The sequence below is a fragment of the Acinonyx jubatus genome, chromosome A3, assembly GCF_027475565.1.
Source record: "Acinonyx jubatus isolate Ajub_Pintada_27869175 chromosome A3, VMU_Ajub_asm_v1.0, whole genome shotgun sequence".
NCBI lineage: Eukaryota > Metazoa > Chordata > Mammalia > Carnivora > Felidae > Acinonyx > Acinonyx jubatus.
In genome coordinates this window covers 72,404,601-72,428,991 of record NC_069388.1, presented here as the reverse complement: position 1 = coordinate 72,428,991, position 24,391 = coordinate 72,404,601, and the positions used below count along the sequence as shown (strand labels likewise).

The 24,391-nt window shown below is 38.4% G+C and overlaps 1 protein-coding gene across 11 annotated transcripts in view; it reads left to right on the top strand.

Annotated features, from left to right (window-relative positions):
• Window positions 1–23,807, top strand: part of CLHC1 (clathrin heavy chain linker domain containing 1) — a 51,030-nt gene extending 27,223 nt beyond the window's left edge. For 9 of the 11 annotated variants that reach the window (XM_053200615.1, XM_015074222.3, XM_053200611.1 and 6 more), the window contains 3 exons: window positions 4,089–4,291; window positions 10,744–10,923; window positions 12,695–15,179. In XM_053200615.1, coding sequence (XP_053056590.1) covers window positions 4,089–4,291; window positions 10,744–10,923; window positions 12,695–12,891 — 580 coding nt within the window. In that variant the 3' untranslated portion in view covers window positions 12,892–15,179. Of the gene's footprint in view, window positions 1–4,088; window positions 4,292–10,743; window positions 10,924–12,694; window positions 15,180–23,047 lie in introns of those variants that run through there. The other 2 variants (XM_053200613.1, XM_053200614.1) reach the window with 2 other exon arrangements.
• The last annotated feature ends 584 nt before the right edge of the window (window positions 23,808–24,391 follow it).

The following is a 24,391-nucleotide window of genomic DNA, read 5'->3' as shown; positions in this document are numbered from 1 at the left end:
GGCAGGAGGAGTTCTGCTTTATATGAAAGAGGGTCAGCCTTTTTTGTACCCTCCAGTCCATCAACTGATGGGATGAGAGCTATCCACATTCACAGCAATCTGCTTTATTCAGTCTACTGATTCAAATGTTACTCTCTTTCAAATACATCCTCACGGACTCACAGAGAATAATACATGACTAAATATCTGGGCACTCTGAGCCAGTCAGGATGACACATAAAATTCTCATGCCTGCAAATTTAGGTTCTGTGAGTCATAGTCAACTTTGGTTATCATGAAAAGGTAAGATTGTTGTTACATAACAAGGCAGAGAGGAATATGTTTGGCCCTCAGGTTCCCTATTCCCTTAAAGAGAGCGTGATAATTGGATTTGAGTGCATATCATTTACTGATCGACTACTCCTCGAGAAATATTATAAGTGAAGGAGTGAGATGGGATAGGGAAGCGGAAGGAACCAAGCTACGATGTGAACTCAGGTTAAAATCTAGTATTAGCTAGTATTACAGGGGGAGGACTATGGAACATAAATCCTGCCAGACTTGCTTCTTTTTGAATTATGGTACTGACCTTTTGTATTCCTTACTAATCAGTTGTCAGCTCTACACTACTGGGCGGTTGAAAGATAAGCATAATTTTCTGGGCAAGGTAGCTAGTCAGCTTAGGGCAACAGCTGGGGAAGGCTGTTCTCTGGGGAAGGCAACAGCTGTGAGCTGTTAGGAGTCAGCTGGGGAAGAGTCACTGGTCCAGTAAAGGGGACTAAAACAGTGTCTGCCTATTTATGAAGATCAAGCTATTTTTGCTGGGTCTGGTGGACATGGGTTGGGCTGTGAGTATTGGAAGGCAGAGTGAGGAAAGTCCTGTCATCTGTCTGGTAGCCACAGCCTGCTTATTTTTCAGTCTAATGGACTATGCTTGCTTGGTTCTGGATACATACAGATGTAGGCTACATATTAGAGAGTAGTTACAGTTCTCATATTTAAGAAGTATATCATAAGGGAGATGGAAGGACTAATGTAAGCACTCCCTAAATAACAAATTCATGATTTCTAAATGTCCCAGACTTAAAAATGGCAAGTTTGCATACTAGTGCCTACTGCCACCCATTCCAAATTCACCATTTCCCCTGCATGACACTGGGGAGTCCTAAACTGTCCTAGATTGATGGCATTATTGTTTACCAGTGTAAAGTATCTTTTTCCCACCCCCTCTTGTTATGGCCTTCACTTACTGTTCACGTAATAGTTAATTCTGTTTTAGGAAACTTCTTCGTACATATACCCCTCTTTTTACCCTTTGCCTCTTTCTTTTTCTACCTGGTCCCACCTTCTACGCCCTCTACAGAAAGTACTTGTCAGGGAGCACTGGAAATTGTTCAGACATGAGAACACGATTAGAAAGTGCATGTTGATTAACACCTGTTGTCTGGTGCAGAGACACATAAGACAAGATTAATTTCCCCACATATACTGATTGTTCTTGGCCAATTCTACCTCTTAATTATAAGAATTTAAATTCTTCTGCAATTCCTTGACTGCATAAATTTGGAAAATACCACCACTCTTAAGGATCCTGAAATGATAGAATACTGAAGGTAATTCACATTCTTTATTCTTAGCCTCTTTCCTCTGGTCTCTGACTCCAGTGACCTGGCCTCTACCATATGGCTACCTTAAAAAGTTCTACAGTTCTTTCCTTGAAGCCCTGCACAGAGCCAGCCATAAAACAGCCTGGATTATAGACTAATCTTGGCTCTCTTCGTCATTCTTACCTGGGGAAAGTCTAATCACTTGACTCAGAAAGCCTAAACTTAAGAAATGTTTTGTTGGCATTGGCTCTCTAAATTGCAGATATTGCTCCCAGAAGAGGAACATATCCTCTGAAATATTAACTTGACAAACCCAATCCTACAAAATAACAGTAAATAAATATGATGCATAGATTTAGTGATTGTATATTACCTTTATTTTGGCTTAAAAAAATCTACAATCTGGGGTGCCTGGGTGGCTCAGTCAGTTGAATGTCTGACTTTGGCTCAGGTCATGATCTCAAGGTTTGTGGGTTCAAGCCCCACTTTGGGCTCTGTGCTGACAGCTCAGAGCCTGGAGTCTGCTTGCTTTGGATTTTGTGTCTCCCACTCTCTCTCTGCCCTTCCCCAACTTGTGTCTTCTCTCTCTCTCTTTCTTTAAAATAAATAAACATTAAAAAAAATCTATAATCTGGTTTATAATCAAATATACCTTAGTTTACTAATGGAGTTAAGCACATTTTTTAAAATTTATTTACTAGTCATATATATTCTCCAGAGCCAGTCTAGAGATCCACTTTCAGAAGTCTTCTTAGAATTGGAAGTAGGGATGGGAGAGCCAAGAAGGAGACTTTGAGAAAACAGAAAGAGGGATGTAATGAGGTGATTAGGGGCAAAACAGGGACAGAGGTTCCCAGGCTCATTTTCCAGTTGGGTACAGGGTGCTTGACTACCTCCCTTTCCCCAGGGCTAGAATCCCTGTTTTTTTTACCCCCTTTTTCCTTCAGGGCCAGTTCCATTCTTTTGGGGCTTGACCCTCTTCCTCCCTTTCTTTTTTTTTAAAATTTTTTTTATTTAAAAAAAAAATTTTTTTTTAACCTTTATTTATTTTTGAGACAGAGAGAGACAAAGCATGAACGGGGGAGGATCAGAGAGAGGGAGTCACAAAATCCGAAACAGGCTCCAGGCTCCGAGCTGTCAGCACAGAGCCCAACGCGGGGCTCGAACTCACGGACTGCGAGATGACGACCTGAGCTGAAGTATGACGCCCAACCGACTGAGCCACCCAGGCGCCCCCTCTTCCTTCCTTTCAATATATATATATATTTTAAATCATACATCATCCTTTTGGAAAATGACAAACCAGGACAAATCAACCTTAGTCCTCAGCTCTGGCCTTTTCTCAGGTGGAACCACATCATGTTAGTGATGACCTCTTACAAAAATAAAATAATGGTATTAATAAGAGAAAGAAATACTATAATACTGGTATTATCATCTTGCTCTGGTTATACAGTCACTAAAATGTCTGAAATAATTCCTTGTTCAGCCTTTGGAAACATCGTGGCTATAGCTGCCAAAACCTATGTTTTGGTACTAAAATGTAAAAGTTAGGTAAATTGCTTATTAAATAATTGATTTATACTCAGAAGCTGCCTTTTGATTTCAGACACACTTCTCTTTGGCCGCCCCAATAAACATGGCAGGCTTTATTTACTGAATTTTCACTAAACACATTTTATAGGGATTTCAGGATTTTATTTGAATGTTACTGGTATTTTGATACATGTGTACAGATATCAATATTATGTGATTACTGTTACTCTGTAGCTATTAATTTAAAATAAAACTAAAGCACAATGTCCGTACAACCAGTGATTGGAAGTGATATCTTAAATTATACCCAAATGTGTTTTGGCCTATGCTGATTGTTTCTAGGTGGAGTTAATGTGCAGATGGTTCACTCCAGTTGTGTTTGAAGATGTGCATTAAAATGTGATGACAAGGGAAATTGGGACATCTTAAATCCTTTTTTACCCCTATTGTTTTTTATAATTCTATAACAATTTAGAAAATAACACTGATGTCACACGTTTCTTGCAAACACTTGCAAGATCTATCACTAATTTTGAGCTAAAATTTGTTGTCACTATCTTTAACCAACATTTAATGAATTCTTACATTCTGCAGGGTTTAAAATCTGTATAACTGCTGAGAACATTGAGATCCTCAATTATAAAATAATTTTTATTTACCTTGTTACTTTAAATTCCACCAGTCTTTTTTAGGAGAGTTTTAACCATGTTTGTAGATTTTTGAAAAAACTTGAGGTCAGTTTCACCAAAATGTCTCCTCCCCCTCCCCCACCACAAAAGAATATGTGATTATTTTTGTTTTTGTTAAATCTTGGATATGTTTAATTTCTCCTACATCAATTGTCTATTAACTTGTAATTCTTACAGACCATGGAAAATCCAATTCTGTGCTGAATTTTAAAATATTTTATTCTCATCCACTCACCATGAGCTCTCTAAAGTATACCTATTGATCTGCTTGCTCTAGGCTCACATTTTCTGAGGAGGCTGGGGATGTCATTTATGATTATGGGGAGCAGGATACCTATAACAAGGCCAAGTGCCTGGCTTTAGCTCAGATGATCTACACTGAATGTGGCCTGCACAAGAAAGCTCTTCTTTGCCTATGTAAACAGGGTCAGATTCATGGGGCCATGGAATACATACAACAGTTCAAGGACTTTACTTCCGGTAAGTGAAAAAGCCTACTTATTGGTATGTATTCGAATTCTAGACTTTACTGGTAAGATCACACATGATAGTAGGCAATATTTTGGATTTACATTTTAAAGTCTATTTTACATATACTAATAAGTAGATTTTTATAATTTTTGGTGAAAACAGTTAAGCTAGAACTGATTGACTTTCATGCTAGACATTCAAATACATTAGTATTTCTTCACTACATAAACGTTTAATAAACTGTGGAATCCTGAAACATACAATTTTTGTCTGTTTTTAACAAAAACCTAGCTTTTATTGAGAACCTACTATGTGCCAGAGTCTAGATGTGTTCTCACACCCTTCTAGCCAGTCCTCACAGTAGTCCCATCAGGTAGTCATTGCTAGGCCTGTCGTACAAATGGAGATGCTGAGATCCACAGAGGGAACACTGAGCTGAGGGAGTGAAGTTCACCAAGTCCTTGGTGCTAACGGAGGGTCCTGGGTAGCTGTGGCCAGCCCAGTCAGAGTGGTCTTTGCCTTAAGGTCAATTGTTGCTGAGATCTTGTTTTTCTCCTATGTCTGGCAGAGGCATGAGGGACAGCCTCAGTCTGTCCTGAGGGGACGACCTGGCAGCCTTCAAGAAGGTAGATGTCTGGGTGTCTCTGCTTCTCTCCCTCTGAAGTACACAGTTTATTTTGCAGATATTTTAGACCATGCTACTTAGAGAATTTTTTTAAATAGCTGCACTTATTTGTTACATATGAGTGTATGTAAACTATGATATGAGCATTAAAAATGAAGAACTAGTAAAATAATGTTCATTTCAAAATTTTGAAACACTTAGGTTACAAGTAGGCAGTGATCTGAGAGCATTGTCAACCTTAGGGTAACTGTAGTTGAATGATCTGATCTCTTATGAATCTAGTTCAGCACTAACCTACGTGTACAGGCAGCCTGACCTCTCCCATATCCCAGGTCTATGTCTGAATTCTTATTTGCAGGCTCTGTACCCCAATTCTAAGAAGTTGCAAATAAGACAAACTACAGCACTTCTAGGTCATATTTTTCCGGGAAAGAGGATCATTTATGGCAGTTGAATCTGATTATTTTCAAACAATAAATTTAATTTTACTTAGCATCTATTTTTTAAAGTTATGAATTTCTTCATTTGTTATATTAACAGCACACTTGATATTATAGTTTGGCTTTTTACTTGCATTATCTTACTTAATACTTACATTAACTATAAAGTAGGTTTTGTTATTATCCCTATTTTATAGATTTAAAAAAAAACTTTCCACAGAGAGGCTAACTAAGGCTCAAAGAGGTAAGTAATTTGCCTACGTACACACAGCAACAGGATAGAATCTGGCATAGTAGGTACTACTCAATATTTATTGAATGAATTAGCTATTTTATTTTTATTATCTAAGTATACAGGTTCAGTTTCTGTTTTAAGTATTATTTTTCCACAGGTAAGAAATGATTACTCTAGAATTTATATTGACTGAAATGTGAATGAAGTTTCTGTTTTGCTTGCAAAATTTGCCTTGCATAAATGCATAGAAATGTGGTTGACTCATTATTGTATTGTTCTGCTCCTGCATTATAATCTAAAATAATTATATGTTATTATAATAATTTAAGAAGTAATGACACTCTCTATAATTAGAACCTTGATATTTATCCTCAGAATTTATTTAGCACATCATAAGATGAAAATAATAACTTGAGAAAAAGTAGAAACCCTGAAAAATTGCTTTGCTTATTTTACTTTTTAATGGGAAACAACTACAGCTTTCCATGGTATCATGGGGCCTTGAGGGAAAGACTTAATTTTATACTTTCAGAAAAGAATGTTCTCAGATTTAGACTATCAGTTATACATTTACAAATTAAAAAACAAAAACCAAAACCACAACAAAACAAAAACAAAAATTATAAGAAAGTTTTGTTCCAAAAGCATAAATCTGACTAAAGGAGCATCTGTTTTAGAAATAAAAATTATTCCACCCCCCAATAATATTTAGAATGAAACTTGAAATGATTTGTTTGTTCACCTTCCCCATTATCATTAAACAAGTGAATATACTTAAGTGGAAATTGGGTTATTCTAGATGTGAAGCTCTCAAACTTTTTGGTCTCAGGTTGCTTTTATTTACTTATTTATTTATTATGTTTATTTATTTTTGAAAGAGAGAGAGAGTGAGTGAGTGAGGAGGGGAAGGACAGCAAAAGGGAGACAAGAGGATTCGAAGTGGGCTCTGGCACTGAGAGCAGAAAGCCTGGTGAGGGGTTTGAACTCACAAACTGTGAGATCATGACCTGAACTGAAGTTGGATGTTTAAGCAACGGAGCCACCCATGCACCCCTCTTTTACACTTTTAAAAAAGCACTGAACATCCCAAAGAGCTTATATTTATATAGGTTATATCTGTTGATATTTATCCTATTAGAAATTAAAACAAAATTTTAAAATATTTATTCATTTAAAGAAAACAACAAACCCATCACATGTTATCATAATAAAATATTTTTTATAAGAAATAACTTTTCCTTGGGGCACCTGGGTGGTGCAGTCGGTTAAGCGTCTGACTCTTTTTTTTTTTTAATTTTTTTTTAACGTTTATTTATTTTTGAGACAGAGAGAGACAGAGCATGAACGGGGGAGGGTCAGAGAGAGAGGGAGACACCGAATCTGAAACAGGCTCCAGGCTCTGAGCCGTCAGCACAGAGCCTGATGCGGGGCTTGAACTCATGGACCGCGGGAGATCATGACCTGAGCTGAAGTCGGAGGCTTAACCGACTGAGCCACCCAGGTGCCCCTAAGCGTCTGACTCTTGATTGCAGTTCAAGTCATCATGTCAAGGTTTCATGAGCTTGAGCCCCGCATCCAGCTCTGTGCTGACAGTGGGGAGCCTGCTTGGGATCCTCTCTCTCTACCCCTCTCTCTGTCCCTCCCACACATGCACGCGCTCTCTCTCCAAAATAAATAAATATACTTTAAAAAACAAAAAAACTTCCCAAAACCAAGGAATTTCATGCAAAGAGTTGCATTTTCTACATTTTTGCAAATCTCTACAATATCTGGATTACTATAAGATAGCTGGCTTCCTATATCTGCTCCTGTATTCAGTCTGTTGTAAGACTACATGTCATATAGTCTTTGGAAAACACCACTGTATATTTGTGAGAGAATGGGAATGAAAAAGGCAAATAACAGCTTAGTATTTTTATGAACATAGTTTTGACTTTATAAACCCTAGACCATATTTTGAGAACCACTGCTCTAGATGTTCGTGAGTTAAACATCTATCACACTTGGCATATCGGCCTTTATAATCATATTAAAACAGAATATCCATGAAAGGGGAACCCTCTTGCAATGTTGGTGGGAATGCAAATGGCTGCAGCCACTTTGGAGAACAGTATGGAGATTTCTCAAAAAGTTAAAAATAGGGACATCTGGCTCAGTCGGTTAAGCATCAACTCTTGGTTTCAGCTCAGGTCATGATCTCACAGTTCGTGAGTTCAAGCCCTGCATTGGGCTCTGCACTGACAGCACAAAACCTGCATGGTATTCTCTCTCTCCCTCTCTCCCTGCCCATCCCCTGCTCACACACACATACTGTCTCTCTCTCAAAATAAATTAATAAACTTAAAAAAAAAGTTAAAAATAGAACTACCCTATTATCTAGCAATTGCACTGCTAGGTATTTACCCAAAGGATAAAAAAAATACAAATTTGAAGGGATATATGCACCCTGGTGTTTATTGTAGCATTGTCAACAATAGCCCAGCTATGGAGAGAGCCCAAATGTCCAGACTGATGATGAATGGATAAAGATGTGATATATATACACAATGGAATATTAGTCATCCAAAAGAATGAAATCTTGTCATTTGCAATGACATGGATAGAGCTAAAATGTATTATGCTAAAGAAATAAGTCAGTCAGAGAAAGACAAATACCATATGATTTCACTCATATGTGGAATTTAAGAAACAAAACAGATGAACATATGGGAGGGAGAGAAACCATGAGAGACTTAATGATAGAGAACAAACTGAAGGGTGGTGGGGGGGGGAATGAGCTAGATGGGTGATGGGTACTAGGGAGAGCACTTGTTAGAATGAGCACTGGGTGTTGTATGCAAATGATGAATCACTGAATTCTATTCCTGAAACCAATATTTCACTGTATGTTAGCTAAGTAAAATGTAAATAAAAATTTGGAGAAAAACCCCAAGAACATCCATGAGATAAAAATTGATTAATAACCTGTCAAGCTAAGAAATGACGAAATGGATTCCAAACCATGGTAAGCAGAGGAGAAAGGTCATAGGATTTGAATTTGTGTTCCTTTGAACTAGTCAAAGGCCATATCTTGTACATACTTAAGTAAATACTGGTTAATTAATCAATTCAAGGAGAGGGAAATTTGAATGCCTGATTGAATGAAACAGCAAAATGTGTGAGTTACGAAATGCTGGTGGCTGGGGGATGCTATATAAATAGCTTCACCTTAGTGAAGGCCAGTTTGAGTGACCCAAATCATAAACTTCTTCTTCCTCTTCTCTAGGGAAATTAAAAAAAAATTGTTTGACTTTATTGATACAGAATTATATTCTGCTATTCCTTGCTTATTCTTTTATCATTTATCTCTCTTTTATTTATGTGTGTATGTGCATGTGTGTGTATATGTACATACATACAGTGCATCACAAATATACTTATTGTTTTGGAGGAGCATCGCTAAAGATTGGAAGGTCATGGACTTGGGTGGATTAGATGAACTTCGTTCTCCTTTATATCATGTGTATAATTCTGGGAAAATTAACTTCTCTAAGCCTGTTTCCTCACTTTTAATGTGAGAATAATAATATCTCACTTATACTGAATATTAAATGCAGTGATTTGATATATGTAAGTTCCTAGTACAGTAAATATGTGTTTAATAAACACTAGATTATCTTATATTATCAGTCAAAAAATTGCAAATTATGTTTATGGTAGTTCTTAAAAGGCTTTCAGGAATTATTCTGAATACTACCTCTGTTGTGACCAAAGAATAATATTAAAAACAAAAATTTTTTTTTAATGCTTAATGTTAATTTTTGAGAGAGAGAGGGACAGACACAGTGTGGGCTGGGGAGGAGGGGCAGAGTGAGAAGGAGACACAGAATCCAAAGCAAGCTCCAGGCTCTGAGCTGTCAGCACAGAGCCCCATGCGGGGCTTGCACCCATGAGCCATGAGATGATGACCTCAGACAAAGTCAGATGCTTAACCCACTGAGTCATCCAGGCACCCTGAGAAAGTAAATTTTTTACTTGAAAAACTTTAGTTAACACAAAGTTTATAAATTTAAGAATGTAAATCATGGGGGTGCCTGAGTGGCTCAGTCGGTTAAGCGTCCGACTTCACCTCAGGTCATGATCTCACGGTTTGTGAGTTCGAGCCCCGCATGGGTCTCTGTGCTGACACCTCGGAGCCTGGAGCCTGCTTCAGATTCTGTGTCTCCCCCTCGCTCTCTGCCCCTCCCCCACTCACACTCTATCTCTCCCTCAAGAATAAACAAACATTAAAAAAATTTTTTTTAAATGTAAATCATAATTGTAGTATTAACTCAGTAGTTATCTAATATATTAAACCATATGAAATATCCTTTTTTGTAGTAAAGCATGGTCAAATGTAGGCAACTTCATATGGCTCAGCTACTAGCTACTTGAATGGGCTAATGGCTTCTTAAAGTCTTCATTTTTGAGTTTCTAAAATAATATTTTTAGGAAAAAAATTACTGAGCCCCTTTTTCTGTGCAAGGCACAGGAAGAAAGAAATTATACTCACTAGAAGTTGGCCCAAATATGAACAACAAGATATAGACAAACATAATATTGTTAGATGGAACCTTAGAAATTGGATATGCTGACACTTTCTTTAATGTTCATTTATTTTTGAGAGAGAGAGAGCAGGGAAGGGGCAGAGAAAGAGGGGGACAGGATCTGAAGTGGGTTCTGAGCTAACAGCAGAGAGCCCGATGTGGGGCTCGAGGTCAAAAACCGTGAGATCATGACCCGAGCTAAAGTCCGATACTTAACCAACTGAGCCACCCAGGAGCCCTAATGCTAGCACTTTTAAGATGCATAAACTGGGATCCAAAAGAATAAGGGACTGATGGAATTGTGGTTAGATCAGATTTCCTGATTGCCAATCTAATTATTTCTATTCTACCACAGTTCTTTGATAATTTGTTTTCCTGGTAGTCCTTGCTATAAGTAGTTTTCTTTCATTTTTTGCTATGCTGAGCATGATTTTTTTTCTTCTTGATTGGAGATAGTAGTGTTGAGTTCACTGAGGGCTTTGGAAGGATTGGAAAAAGAAATGTTGATTGGCAGGTATAGATATTAGCTGGTCCCAGTTTGTAGGTGATGTATCATATTAGGATGTTGAGACATAGTTTTTGAATTTTGCTTTCAGATGACCTGATGGACCTAATCAAGTTATGTCCTCACACTGAATTAATTCAATGTCTCACTAGAGAATGGAACGGGAAACCACCATCTTTATCTTTTGGTCTTGCTATACTTCATCTGTTCTCTGTAGATATGAAAAAAGTTGGCATTAAGCTACTTCAAGAGATAAGTAAAGGTGGGAAAGGTAAGTATAGTGAAATGTTGTTGTAGAAGAAAAAGTATTGGGTTATTTAGGGAAAGGTTCAAGATGATTATGTTTGAGTTAACTCATTCTTCCTAAGAATTCCTTCTTGGCAGGAATTGACTTTAGGAGTTTATAAATGTAAAGACTACCATGTCAATAATAGTCTGTTAACAATAGTATTTTTTTTAATTTTCTAATGTTTATTTATTTTTGAGAGAGAGAGAGAGACAGAGTGTGAGTGGGGAAGGGGTAGAGAGAGAGGGAGACACAGAATCTGAAACAGGCTCCAGGCTCTGTGCTGTCAGCATAGAGCCCGATGTGGGGCTGGAACTCATGAACTGCAAGATCATGACCTGAGCCAAAGTAGGACGCCCAACCAACTGGGCCACCCAGGCGCCCCAATAGTATTTATTTCTTGAGGGAATTACAAAGAAGAGAGAATCTTTGTGAAGATTTAGGGGAACATTTTAATAATTATATTAGCTAACACTACTCTAAAAACTTTACGTATATTAATAAATATTTATATTTAATAACTTTTTATATATTTTAAGTGTTATTTAGACATAATCTTTTTTAAAAAAGTATTTATTTTGAGAGAGAGAGACTGTAAGCAGGGGAGGAGAGAGAGAATCCCAAGCAGGCTCTGTGCTCTTAGTGCAGAGCCCAACAAGGGGCTTGAACTCACAAACCATGAGATCATGACCTAAGCCAAAATTAAGCACTGGACACTTAACCTACTGAGCCACCCAGGTGCCCTTGGAAATAATCTTTCTATATTTTAATCTTAAACTAAATATATATGTACGTGTCATTTACATATGATATTTACTCTGAACATAACTCTGTAGTAGGGTCAAGAATTACTAATGAAATCTCATTTTTTCTTTCCTTTCTCTAATATAGGAACTTGAGCAGACAATTTGATTTTAAATTACTACATGGGTTTAAGAATGAATAGCAGATTACATTAAAACATATTTGGGAAGATAATTTTGAAATTATAGATATCAACTAAATTATTTTATTTGACAGAGTTATGGTAGAAATAAAATAATAGTGATGACAATGTTTTAAAAAGATCTTTCATTAAGTATCATAAGTAATGCAGGTAATAGATAAGAAATGAGTTCCCTAAATAAATATATTCCAAGGGGGTCACTGTAATTGATTTTCAAAAGCAAATAATCTCCTTAGTTTTATTTAATAAACTCATTCTTTTATATCCTTAGAAAAAATATTTGTTACAGAAGCCCCATCATTAAGAGGTCTCTCTCTATCAGAGATAAGATGGAGGGCTTACCAAAGAGGTTTTTAAGCACTTGGGTCAGCACTACTAGGGAATTTATAAAAGAATTTGAAGGATCATGAAAACTAGACCTGTAAGCCCTAAATTACATGATAGTGTCTAATGGTACCTTGTAGACTCTGAATAAGGCTGAGCCCTCATTCTTCATTTTCTAAGCTCCCTTCCTTGTAACTTTCAATATCTGCTAGCCTGACCAAGAAGGAGATGAGTAAAGGTGTGGGAATGTGAGACATGGTAGAGGGTTGAAGTGAGGCATGAAAAGGTTCATAAAAAAGCAGAAGAAACTAACACTTGATTACTTACCATGAGTTGGATGAAGCGCTCCACATTAAACTTATAGGAATCAGGTTTAATAGTAAGTGAGTTGAAATGATACCCCTTTCTATTTTTGAAGAATTGCTAAATATGGATTTTCAAATAAGAATAGGTGACATACTATAATATTATAATTTTTTTCCTTAGGTATAGTCGAACATCTTATGATAAATGATCCATTTTGCTCATTAGAAAACTGGCAAGAAGTAGCAAATATATGTTTACAGAATGGCTTTGACAGATTATCTCGTGACATCATGTCCATTCTTCGATCTCAGGCTGGAGTTACAGAAATTTCTCAAGAAGATGATACAGTCAACTTAATGGAACATGTTTTTTGGTAGTGCTACATCTTAACCAGTTGAGGGAGCTTGTATAACATTTTATGTGTGTTGGTTGGACAAACTGATTTTGGCATAACTAAGTTATAAATAAATCCAAAGTGTGAAGCTCTCAGAAATCATGCTGCTCTTATTATGTTGACATTTAGATTTGTCCTTGAAACATTTAGACTATTGCTTTCTTTTTCTCCATATGGTCATTTCTTACATTGAATCTTGATAAAATCCAAGAATGTAACTCAGTTTAGGTATATACTTCTATCTAAGGGCATAAGCTAACATCTAGATATATTCTTTTCTGGTGATCACATTTCATAGTAAGAACTGGGGAAGGTGTGGGTAATATCCTGTCAGACTAATTTCCCAAATATTGAATGCTATGAGCCTGATTTTTAACAAGAAAGACAGGATGTCATTTTGAGGTTGGACTCACTGGTGAAATCCTAAGTATAGTAATTTTGTGCTACTGACTTAAAGATGTGCCCCATGCTTTGGTCAATGTAAATGGCAAATGTTAGGCTTCTACTCTAAAAGTTGGGAATCCTAGCATGTTCTTACCTAGAGAGAAGACCAGCCAAATTTTGCATGGATGTAGACCTGAGATACCTGTAGGTATGGAACATATGTCATAGGTGGTTTGGGATGATTTCAAATGTCTGAGTAAGTATTTGTTGGAATACTCAGGTTGTGTCATGGACGGGTAGGATATTCAACATATTTAGTGATCCACATGGCACGGACACCATGAGTCAAACAGAACAGATCCCCAGCTAATCTTAACAGCTTTCAGCCCTTATGCCACGGCAGAGCATAGCAGCTAAATGTCAGCCTTGATCATGGAACTTGGTAACAGTGAGCTGCTATGAGATGGAGTAGGAGTAAAAAGTCAAGCTTCTTTCCCCTCCTAAATTTAAATTGAATGTCTGTTTTTTTACTCTATAGTTGAAAGAATATGAACTTGGAATCAGGTAGCCTCATATTTAAATTCTGGTCTTACCTCTTCATCTTTGTGAAATACGGGCGGTAATACTCCTCCAAAGGTTTGTCATGAAGGTTAGTGATATGTGTGTATAATAGAAGTATATAACATAATAGAGGAATTTTGCAGAAGGTAACTGTTATTTCTATGTAATAGGTCCCAGAAATATATGTTCCTCTGCTTGGCTTAAACTTACTAAATCCCACATATCTATCTGTCTTTATTTGTATAATTATCCTTCTTTGGTGTATTTGATAATACTGACATACCTTATTCCTAAAGTAAGTGATCTGTCTATGCTAGGGTTTCTTGGCTTATCTTATAAATCCAGAGGGTACTGGCTGCGTTCTCAGTTTTTCCATATATTGCTAAACACAGTAAAGCATAATTATAATTCAGTTTTCTAAAACAATATTTTTTAAAGTAATATATGTACATAATTTAAAAAGCAACGTATTACTAAAAGGCTTATAGTAACTAATAATATTTTGATTTCTGGCCATCACATTAGCTGTGATTTTTTGAAAAGAAAAGATGAAGGATGGAAAAAAGAAAGGGAAAGAGAAAAGGCATTTCAGCAGCATTGATTTTTTATTTTTAAAAAAATTTTGAATTTTGTTTATTTTTAGCAGCATTGATTTTTAATATACCAATGAAACCTTTTTTCTTTGAGACTTGTATAATTGATAGAAAGCTATTATGTGTCCATTGACAGAACTTAGGGGAAAAAAGTATCCCTGAAAGCCAGGAGGATGAAGTAGGAACTTAAATGTGGAAAAAGCTTGGAACAGCAGCTGTTGTTGTTACTGTTAATTTTACTTTTATTTTAAAATGTTTTTCCTCCACTCATTATTGTTCCTCCTCTGTTTAGCATTACCTGCGGCAGTTTTCCCAAGGAATGCGAAACTTGTCAAGTGAATATAAATCAAAATGTATAGAGATGGAGTTGGGAGGAAGAGCAAGAAAGAATATGAAGTCAAGTGGGGGGAGGAGGAGGAGTGGAGCTGTGAGCTACAAAAGGTTTGGAAGCAGTCGGAGCCTCCTGTAGGCTGCACTGAAGAGATGCATAACATGAGCCTCTTGGCATAGGACCCTGCATGCGAGACCAGCTCTACCACAGTCTGGCTTTGTGTCCTTTTCTTCATAAGTTTATTTTGACTAGATAATTCCTCTTATCATTTATAAGTCAAAAATTCTGTAATTCTGCAAAGGTACAAATGATTCCCCAGTACTTTTTGACCTTTTGCGTAAATTTGAAATACCAAGCAAGATAGATTCAACATCAGAATCAATAACACATACTGAATACCTACTTTGTGTATGGTCTCTGCTATCAAAATTACAGCTTCAGTGGAGACACAGCTGTATCTTTTACTTTATTTTACTTTTGAAAATAATAATTCCTCAGTATCATCTAACATACACTCCATATTCAAATTTCACCAACTGCTTAAAAATACCTTTTTATAGTTGATTTGTTCTAATTAGGATCTAAACAAGGTTTGTGTGTTCTGTTTGGTTATTGTATCTCCGTATCTAGAGTATGCCTTCCCCCTCACCTTTTTTTCTCTCTCTATTGACTCGTTGGACTGGGTGGTTGTTACCAAAAATGTTCCACCTGCTAGATTTGTCTGACTGCTATTTGACCTTAAGGTATTACTTTATTTGTTATTCTATTTCCCATATTTCCTATAAATGGAAGTTAGTTCTAAAGACTTGAGGAAGATGGTGGCGTAGGAGGACGCTGGGCTCACCACGTCCTGCTGATCACTTAGATTCCACCCACACCTGCCTAAATAACCCAGAAAACCGCCAGAAGACTAGCAGAATGGATTCTCCGGAGCCAAGTGCAGACGAGAGGCCCACGGAAGAGGGTAGGAAGGGCAGTGAGGCAGTGCGCGCTACATGGACTGGCGGGAGGGAGCCGGGGCGGAGGGGCAGCCCGCCGGCCAAGCAGAGCCCCCGAGTCTGGCTTGCAAAAGCGGAGGGGCCGGACGGACTGTGTTCAGACAGCAAGCGGGACTTAACATCTGGAAGGTTATATGTTAACAGCTCTGCTCAGAGAGCGGGAGGGCTGGAGGACAACGGGAGGGAGAGTTGTTGAGCCCCGGAGGACAGAGCTCAGCTTGGCAGAGAACAAAGGCGCTCGCCAGCGCCATCTCCCTTGCCCATCCCCTAGCCAAAATCCCAAAGGGAACCAGTTCCCGTCAGGGAACTTGCTTGCACCACGCAAACACCCAGTGCTGTGCTTCTGCGGATCCATCCCTCCAGCGGCAGGTCTGACTCCCTCCTGGTGTCGCAGGGCCCCTCCCGAAGCAGATCACCAAAGGAAAAGTGAGGTGAGCCTGCCCTTCCCGCCCCTGTACACCTTGCCAATCCACCCCAGCTAATACACCAGATCCCCAGCACCACAAGCCTAGCAGTGTACAAGTAGCCCACATGGGCCACCCCACCCCACCCCACAGTGAATCCCGCCCCTAGGAGAGGGGAAGAGAAGGTACACACCAGTCTGACTGTGGCCCCAGCGGTGGGCTGGGGGCAGACATTAGATCTGACTGTGGCCCCACCCACCAACGCAAGTTATTGAAGACAGCACAGGGGAAGTGCCCTGCAGTTCCACACCACTCCAGGGGCTATCCGAAATGATGAAACGGAAGAATTCCCCTCAAAAGAAACTCCAGGAAATAGCGACAGCTAACGAACTGATCAAAAACGATTTAAACAATATAACAGGAAGTGAATTTAGAATAATAGTCATAAAATTAATCACTGGGCTTAAAAACAGTATAGAGGACAGCAGAGAATCTATTGCTACAGAGATCAAGGGACTAAGGTACAGCCAGGAGGAGCTAAAAAATGCTATTAATGAGCTGCAAAATAAAATGGAGGCGACTATAGCTCGGATTGAAGAGGAAGAGGAGGGAATAGGTGAAAAGAAGCTGAGAAAAAGATTAAAAAATCCAGGAGTATGAGGGGAAAATTAGAGAACTAAGTGATGCACTACAGAGAAATAATCTACGCATAATTCGTATTCCAGAGGAGGAAGAGAGAGGGAAAGGTGCTGAAGGTGTACTTGAAGAAATAATAGCTGAGAACTTCCCTGATCTGGGGAAGGAAAAAGGCATTGAAATCCAAGAGGCACAGATAACTCCCTTCAGATGTAACTTGAATCAATCTTCTGCACGACATATCATAGTGAAACTGGCAAAATGCGAGGATAAAGAAAATTCTGAAAGCAGCTAGGGATAAACGTGCTCTAACGTATAAAGGGAGACTGATAAGACTCGTGACTGATCTCTCTACTGAAACTTGGCAGGCCAGAAAGGAATGGCAGGAAATCTTCAATGTGATGAACAGAAAAAAAATATACAGCCAAGAATCCTTTATCCAGCAAATCTGTCATTTAGAATAAAAGGAAAGATAAAGGTCTTCCCAAACAAACAAAAACTGAAGGAATTCATCACCACTAAACCAGCCCTACAAGAGATCCTAAGGGGATCCTGTGAGACAAAGTACCAGAGACGTCGCTACAAGCATGGAACCTACAGACATCACAATGACTCTAAACCCATATTTTTCTATAATAACACTGAATGTAAATGGACTAAATGCACCATCCAAAGGACATAGGGTATCAGAATGGACAAAAAAAACCAAGACCTATCTATTTGCTGTCTACAAGAGACTCATTTTAGACCTGCGGACGCCTTCAGATTGAAAGTGAGGGGATGGAGAACTATTTATCATGCTACTGGAAGTCAAAGGAAAGCTGGAGTAGCCATACTTATATCAGACAAACTAGACTTTAAATTAAAGGCTGTAACAGATGAAGAAGGGCATTATGTAATAATTACAGGGTGTATCCATCAAGAAGAGCTAACAATTATAAATATATATGCGCCGAATACGGGAGCCCCCAAATATATAAAACAATTACTCACAAACACAAGCAACCTTACTGATAAGATTACTTCTTACTGATAAGTAATTGCAGGGGACTTTAATACTTCACTTACAACAATGGATAGATCATCTAGACACATGGTCAATAAAAAAACAAGGGCCCTGAATGATACATTGGATCAGATGGACTTGACAGATATACTTAGAACTCTGCATCCCAAAGCAACAGAATATACTTTCTTCTCGAGTGCACATGAAACATTCTCCAAGATAGATCACATACTGGGTCACAAAACAGTCCTTCATAAGTATACAAGAATTGAGATCATACCATGCATACTTTCAGACCACAATGCTATGAAGCTTGAAATCAACCACAAGAAAAAGTCTGCAAAACCTCCAAAAGCATGGAGGTTAAAGAACACCCTACTAAAGAATGAGTGGGTCAACCAGGCAATTAGAGAAGAAATTAAAAAATATATGGAAACAAATGAAAATGAAAATACAACAATCCAAACGCTTTGGGATGCAGCGAAGGCAGTCCTGAGAGGAAAATACATTGCAATCCAGGCCTATCTCAAGAAACAAGAAAAATCCCAAATACAAAACCTAACAGCACACCTAAAGGAAATAGAAGCAGAACAGCAAAGACACCCTAAACCTAGCAGAAGAAGAGAAATAATAAAGATTAGAGCAGAAATAAACAATATAGAATCTAAAAAAAACTGTAGAGCAGATCAATGAAACCAAGAGTTGGTTTTTTGAAAAAATAAACAAAATTGATAAACCTCTAGCCAGGCTTCTCAAAAAGAAAAGGGAGATGACCCAAATAGATAAAATCATGAATGAAAATGGAATTATTACAACCAATCCCTCAGAGATACAAGCAATTATCAGGGAATACTATGAAAAATTATATGTCAACAAACTGGACAACCTGGAAGAAATGGACAAATTCTTAAACACCCACACACTTCCAAAACTCAATCAGGAGGAAATAGAAAGCTTGAACAGACCCATAACCAGTGAAGAAATTGAATCAGTTATCAAAAATCTCTCAACAAATAAGAGTCCAGGACCAGATGGCTTCCCAGGGGAGTTCTACCAGACGTTTAAAACAGAGATAATACCTATCTTTCTCAAGCTGTTCCAAAAAATAGAAAGGGAAGGAAAACTTCCAGACTCATTCTATGAAGCCAGCATTACTTTGATTCCTAAACCAGGCAGAGACACAGTAAAAAAAGAGAACTACAGGCCAATACCCCTGATGAATATGGATGCAAAAATTCTCAATAAGATACTAGCAAATCGAATTCAACAGCATATAAAAAGAATTATTCACCATGATCAAGTGGGATTCATTCCTGGGATGCAGGGCTGGTTCAACATTCACAAATCAATCAACATGATACATCACATTAATAAAAGAAAAGATAACCATATGATCCTGTCAATCAATGCAGAAAAGGCCTTTGACAAAATTCAGCAACTTTCTTAATAAAAGCCCTCGAGAAAGTTGGGATAGAAGGAACATGCTTAAACATCATAAAAGCCATTTATGAAAAGCCCACAGCTAACATCATTCTCAATGGGGAAAAACAGAGCTTTCCCCCTGAGATCAGGAACACGACAGGGATGTCCACTCTCACCGCTGTTGTTTAACATAGTGTTGGAAGTTCTAGCATCAGCAATCAGACAACAAAAGGAAATCAAAGGCATCAAAATTGGCAAAGATGAAGTTAAGCTTTCACTTTTTGCAGATGACATGATATTATACATGGAAAATCTGACAGACTCCACCAAAAGTCTGCTAGAACTGATACATGAATTCAGCAAAGTCGCAGGATACAAAATCAATGTACAGAAATCAGTTGCATTCTTATACACTAATAATGAAGCAACAGAAAGACAAAGAAACTGATCCCATTCACAATTGCACCCAGAAGCATAAAATACCTAGGAATAAACCTAACCAAAGATGTAAAAGATTGTATGCTTAAAACTATAGAAAGTTTATGAAGGAAATTGAAGAAGATATAAAGAAATGGAAAAACATTCCGTGCCCATGGGTTGGAAGAATAAATATTGTCAAAATGTCAATACTACCCAAAGCTATCTACACATTCAATGCAATCCCAATCAAAATTGCACCAGCATTCTTCTCGAAGCTAGAACAAGCAGTCCTAAAATTCATATGGAACCACAAAAGTCCCCGAATAGCCAAAGTAATTTTGAAGAAGACCAAAGAGGGAGGCATCACGATCTCAGACTTGAGCCTCTACAAAGCTGTAATCATCAAGACAGCATGGTATTGTCACAAAAACAGACACATAGACCAACGGGATACAATAGAAACCCCAGAACTAGACCCACAAAAGTATGGCCAACTAATCTTTGACAAAGCAGGAAAGAATATCCAATGGAAAAAAGACAGTCTCTTTAACAAATGGTGCTGGGAGAACTGGAGAGCAACATGCAGAAGAATGAAAGTAGACCACTTTCTCATACCATTCACAAAAATAAACTGAAAATGGATAAAGGACCTGAATGTGAGACAGGAAACCATCAAAACCCTAGAGGAGAAAGCAAGAAAAGACCTCTCTGACCTCAGCCACAGCAATTTCTTACTTGACACATCCCCAAAGGCAAGGGAATTAAAAGCAAAAATGAACTATTGGGACCTCATGAAGATAAAAAGCTTCTGCCCAGCAAAGGAAACAAGTAAAGAAAACTAAAAGGCAACCGATGGAATGGGAAAAGATATTTGCAAATGATATATGGGACAAAGGGCTAGTATCCAAAATCTGTAAAGAGCTCACCAAACTCCACAAATAATCCAGCGAAGGAATGGGCAGAAAACATGAATAGACACTTCTCTAAAGAAGACATCCGGATGGCCAACAGGCACATTAAAAGATGCTCAATGTCGCTCCTCATCAGGGAAATACAAATAAAAACCACACTCAGATATCACCTCACGCCAGTCAGAGTGGCCAAAATGAACAAATCAGGAGACTATAGATGCTGGAGAGGATGTGGAGAAACGGGAACCCTCTTGCACTGTTGGTGGGAATGCAAACTGGTGCCGCTGCTCTGGAAAACAGTGTGGAGATTCCTCAAAAAGTTAAAAATAGACCTACCCTATGACCCAGCAGTAGCACTGCTAGGAATTTACCCAAGGGATACAGGAGTACTGATGCATAGGGGCACTTGTACCCCAATGTTTATAGCAACACTCTCAACAATAGCCAAATTATGGAAAGAGCCTAAATGTCCATCAACCGATGAATGGATAAAGAAATTGTGGTTTATATCCACAATGGAGTACTACGTGGCAATGAGAAAGAATGAAATATGGCCTTTTGTAGCAACGTGGATGGAACTGGAGAGTGTGATGCTAAGTGAAATAAGCCATACAGAGAAAGACATACCATATGGTTTCACTCTTATGTGGATCCTGAGAAACTTAACAGAAACCCATGGGGGAGGGGAAGGAAAAAAAAAAGAAGAGTGGGAGAGAGCTAAAGCATAAGAGACTCTTAAAAACTGAGAACAAACTGTTTTGGGGGGGTGGGAGGGAGAAAGGGTGGGTGATGGGTATTGAAGAGGGCATCTTTTGGGATGAGTACTGGGTGTTGATGGAAACCAATTTGACAATAAATTTCATATATTAAAAAAAATAATAGGGGCACCTGAGTGGCTCAGTCGGTTAAGCGGCCGACTTTGGCTCAGGTCATGATCTCGCGGTCCGTGAGTTTGAGCCCCGCATCAGGCTCTGTGCTGACAGCTCAGAGCCTGGAGCCTGTTTCAGGTTCTGTGTCTCCCTCTCTCTGACCCTCCCCCGTTCATGCTCTGTCTCTCTCTGTCTCAAAAATAAACGTTAAAAAAATTAAATAAATAAAAATAATAAAGACTTGACTAGATTTAGGTTCAGCTATTTTGACAAGAATACTCACAAGTATGTTGAGTACTTCATACCCTATCATATCATGATGCACTAAGTGTTTGGTCGTCTCAGTGCCTCCTGAGATAAAGTCCAAAATCCTTAACATGGCCTGCATGATCAGGATTCCAGCTGCCTCTCTAGCCTCTTTCCTACTGTACTCCTCACTTTCTTCACCCAGATGTGTGCTTTCTTTTTGTTCCTCCTGTAATGTGTGGTGATTAAATGTGTGTCTCTTCTGGGGTGCCTGGGTAGCTCAGTCAGTTAAGCGTCCAACTTTGGCTCAGGTCATGATCTCACGGTTCATGGGTTGGGGCCCCGCATCTGTCTCTGTACTGACAAGTCAGAGCCTGGAGCCTGCTTCGGATTCTGTCTGCCCCTCCGCTGCTCTCTCTCTCTCAAAAATAAAATAAAGCATTAAAAAAGTTAAAAGAAAAAAACGTGTCTCCCCTGATCGAATGGGGGCTCCCAGATGGGGGGTGACCATCGGGTGGAAGCCGTTGGTGGGGGAGGTGAGAGGATTCATTCGAGGCAGAACAAAGGAGATAGAAGTTTATTGAATACACTGCAAAAGAGCAGCAGGCAGGACAGCAGAGGAAAGGCAGGGTGCAACGAGCCAGTTGACGGGGGAGCGGTGCTGTATTTAAAGCTGGAAGGTGAGGTGAGATGGGAAAGTATGGAATTTTTCCCTTTTTGGTAACTGCTGGTTGTAAGTAGCCCATTCATCAGTTAAGGCCTATAGATATTTTGAGGTGAGTCTCCTGATGGCCCTGTCTGTATTCAGCCAGGGGTTTGCTGTGGGCCCTTTCTACATTATGCTGCTCAAGCCTGTTTGCCTAAAAGTGGTCTCTACATAAAGGGTTTTAAAATATGCTGTTTCTTTTACCTGGAAGCCTTGTCCCTTTCTTTTTACCTAGTCAGTAATTTCTTTTAGGGATGCCTGAGTGGCTTAGTCAGTTAAGCATCTGACTTCAGCTCAGGTCATGATCTCATGGTTCATGGGCTCAAGCCCTGCATGGGGCTCTGTGCTGACAGCTCTCTGCCCCTCCCCCACACACACTCTGTATTTCTTTCTCAAATAAATAAATAAATAAATAAATAAAATAAAAAAATTTAAGTAAATAAATAAATAAAAATATATTTTTTTTACTTCAGGTTTTAGCTTAGTTAAAACTTCTTCAGGGAAGCCTTTCATGACTTTCTCAATTAGGCGAATTTTCCCTTTATTGCAGTTATCATCGTTGTAGTTGGGAACAGTACTGTAATTGATGGCAAGGACAGTACCTTTTGAGGGTATGGGAAATGAGCTAGGGTTAACTGTATTTGTTTTCTAGGGCTGCTGAAACAAAGTACTACAGAGTGTTTTAACCAACAGAAATGGATTGTCTCACAGTTCTGAAGGCTACAAGTTGAGGAGATCCAGGTGTTGGCAGGGCTGGTTCCTTAGAAAGCTTGTGAGGGAAGAATCTGTTCCAGATCTCTGCCTCTCTTCTTGACTTATGGGTGGCCATCTTCCTCTGTCTTTATGTCATCTTCCCTTTATGCCTGTGTCTGTGTCCAAATTTCCTCTTAAGGACACCTGTCATATTGGAGTAGGGCCCCCCTAATGACCTCATTTTACTTGATTACCTCTGTAAAGACCCTGTCTCCTAACAAGGTCACATTATGAGGTACTAGGTGTTTGGGCTGCAACATGGGGATTTTGGGAAGACACAATTCAGCCTATAACATTTACCACTGTATCACCAAAATCAAACAGTACTGGGTACAAAGTAAATTTCAATAAATAGTTGCATGAATAAATACCAGGCTGGACCTAGTACCTCCCATATTTAATGTTCGTGTTGTGAATTTACTGTTGCTTTATTTATTTATGGTAAATCTTATTGATATATAAACATACATATACCCAATAATACATCCTGAAAAATGCACAAATTATAACTCTAGAGCTCAATAATTTTTCACAAAGTGAACACGTTGTATACCTCCAAAGTGAAGAAACAGAATACTGCTGTAATCCAAGAAGGCCCTTCTAGTCACTATGATCCCCTCCCAAAGATAGCCTCTATTCTGACTTCCCATATCATAAGTAAGTTTTACCTGATTTTGAATTATATATAAAAGAAATCATAATGAATTTTTCTGTGTGTTTGGTTCTTTTGCCCTTTATTATTTTTGTGAGATTTTTTCCACCATGTGTGTTTGCAATTAATCATTCTCAAAGCTGCTTATTATTCCATTATATAAGTACACCACAGTTGTAGCAGGGATGGACATGTAAGTTGTTTCCAGCATAGGGCTAATACACATAGTGCTCCCACGAACATTCTTATACGTGTCTTGTACACGAACATATGTGTGCATTGTTGTTAGATTCCTGCTTTGTTTTTAGGTTGTATATTGAGTCATACTAGTAGCCATAATTTTCAGGGTCAGCACCACATTAATGTTTGATTTATAACATTATTCTCTGACAGCTATATTGAAATAGCTATAATAGAAATTCTACATTTGGTTAAAAATATTCAAGATTAGTCATTTTTCTAAACCCATGGCTCTAAAAAAACTCGATTTTGTTTTGAGCAGTTTTAGATTCACAGCATTATTGAGCAGAAGATACATAGATTTTCCATATATCCCCATGCCCCCACACATGCACAACCTCCCCCATTATC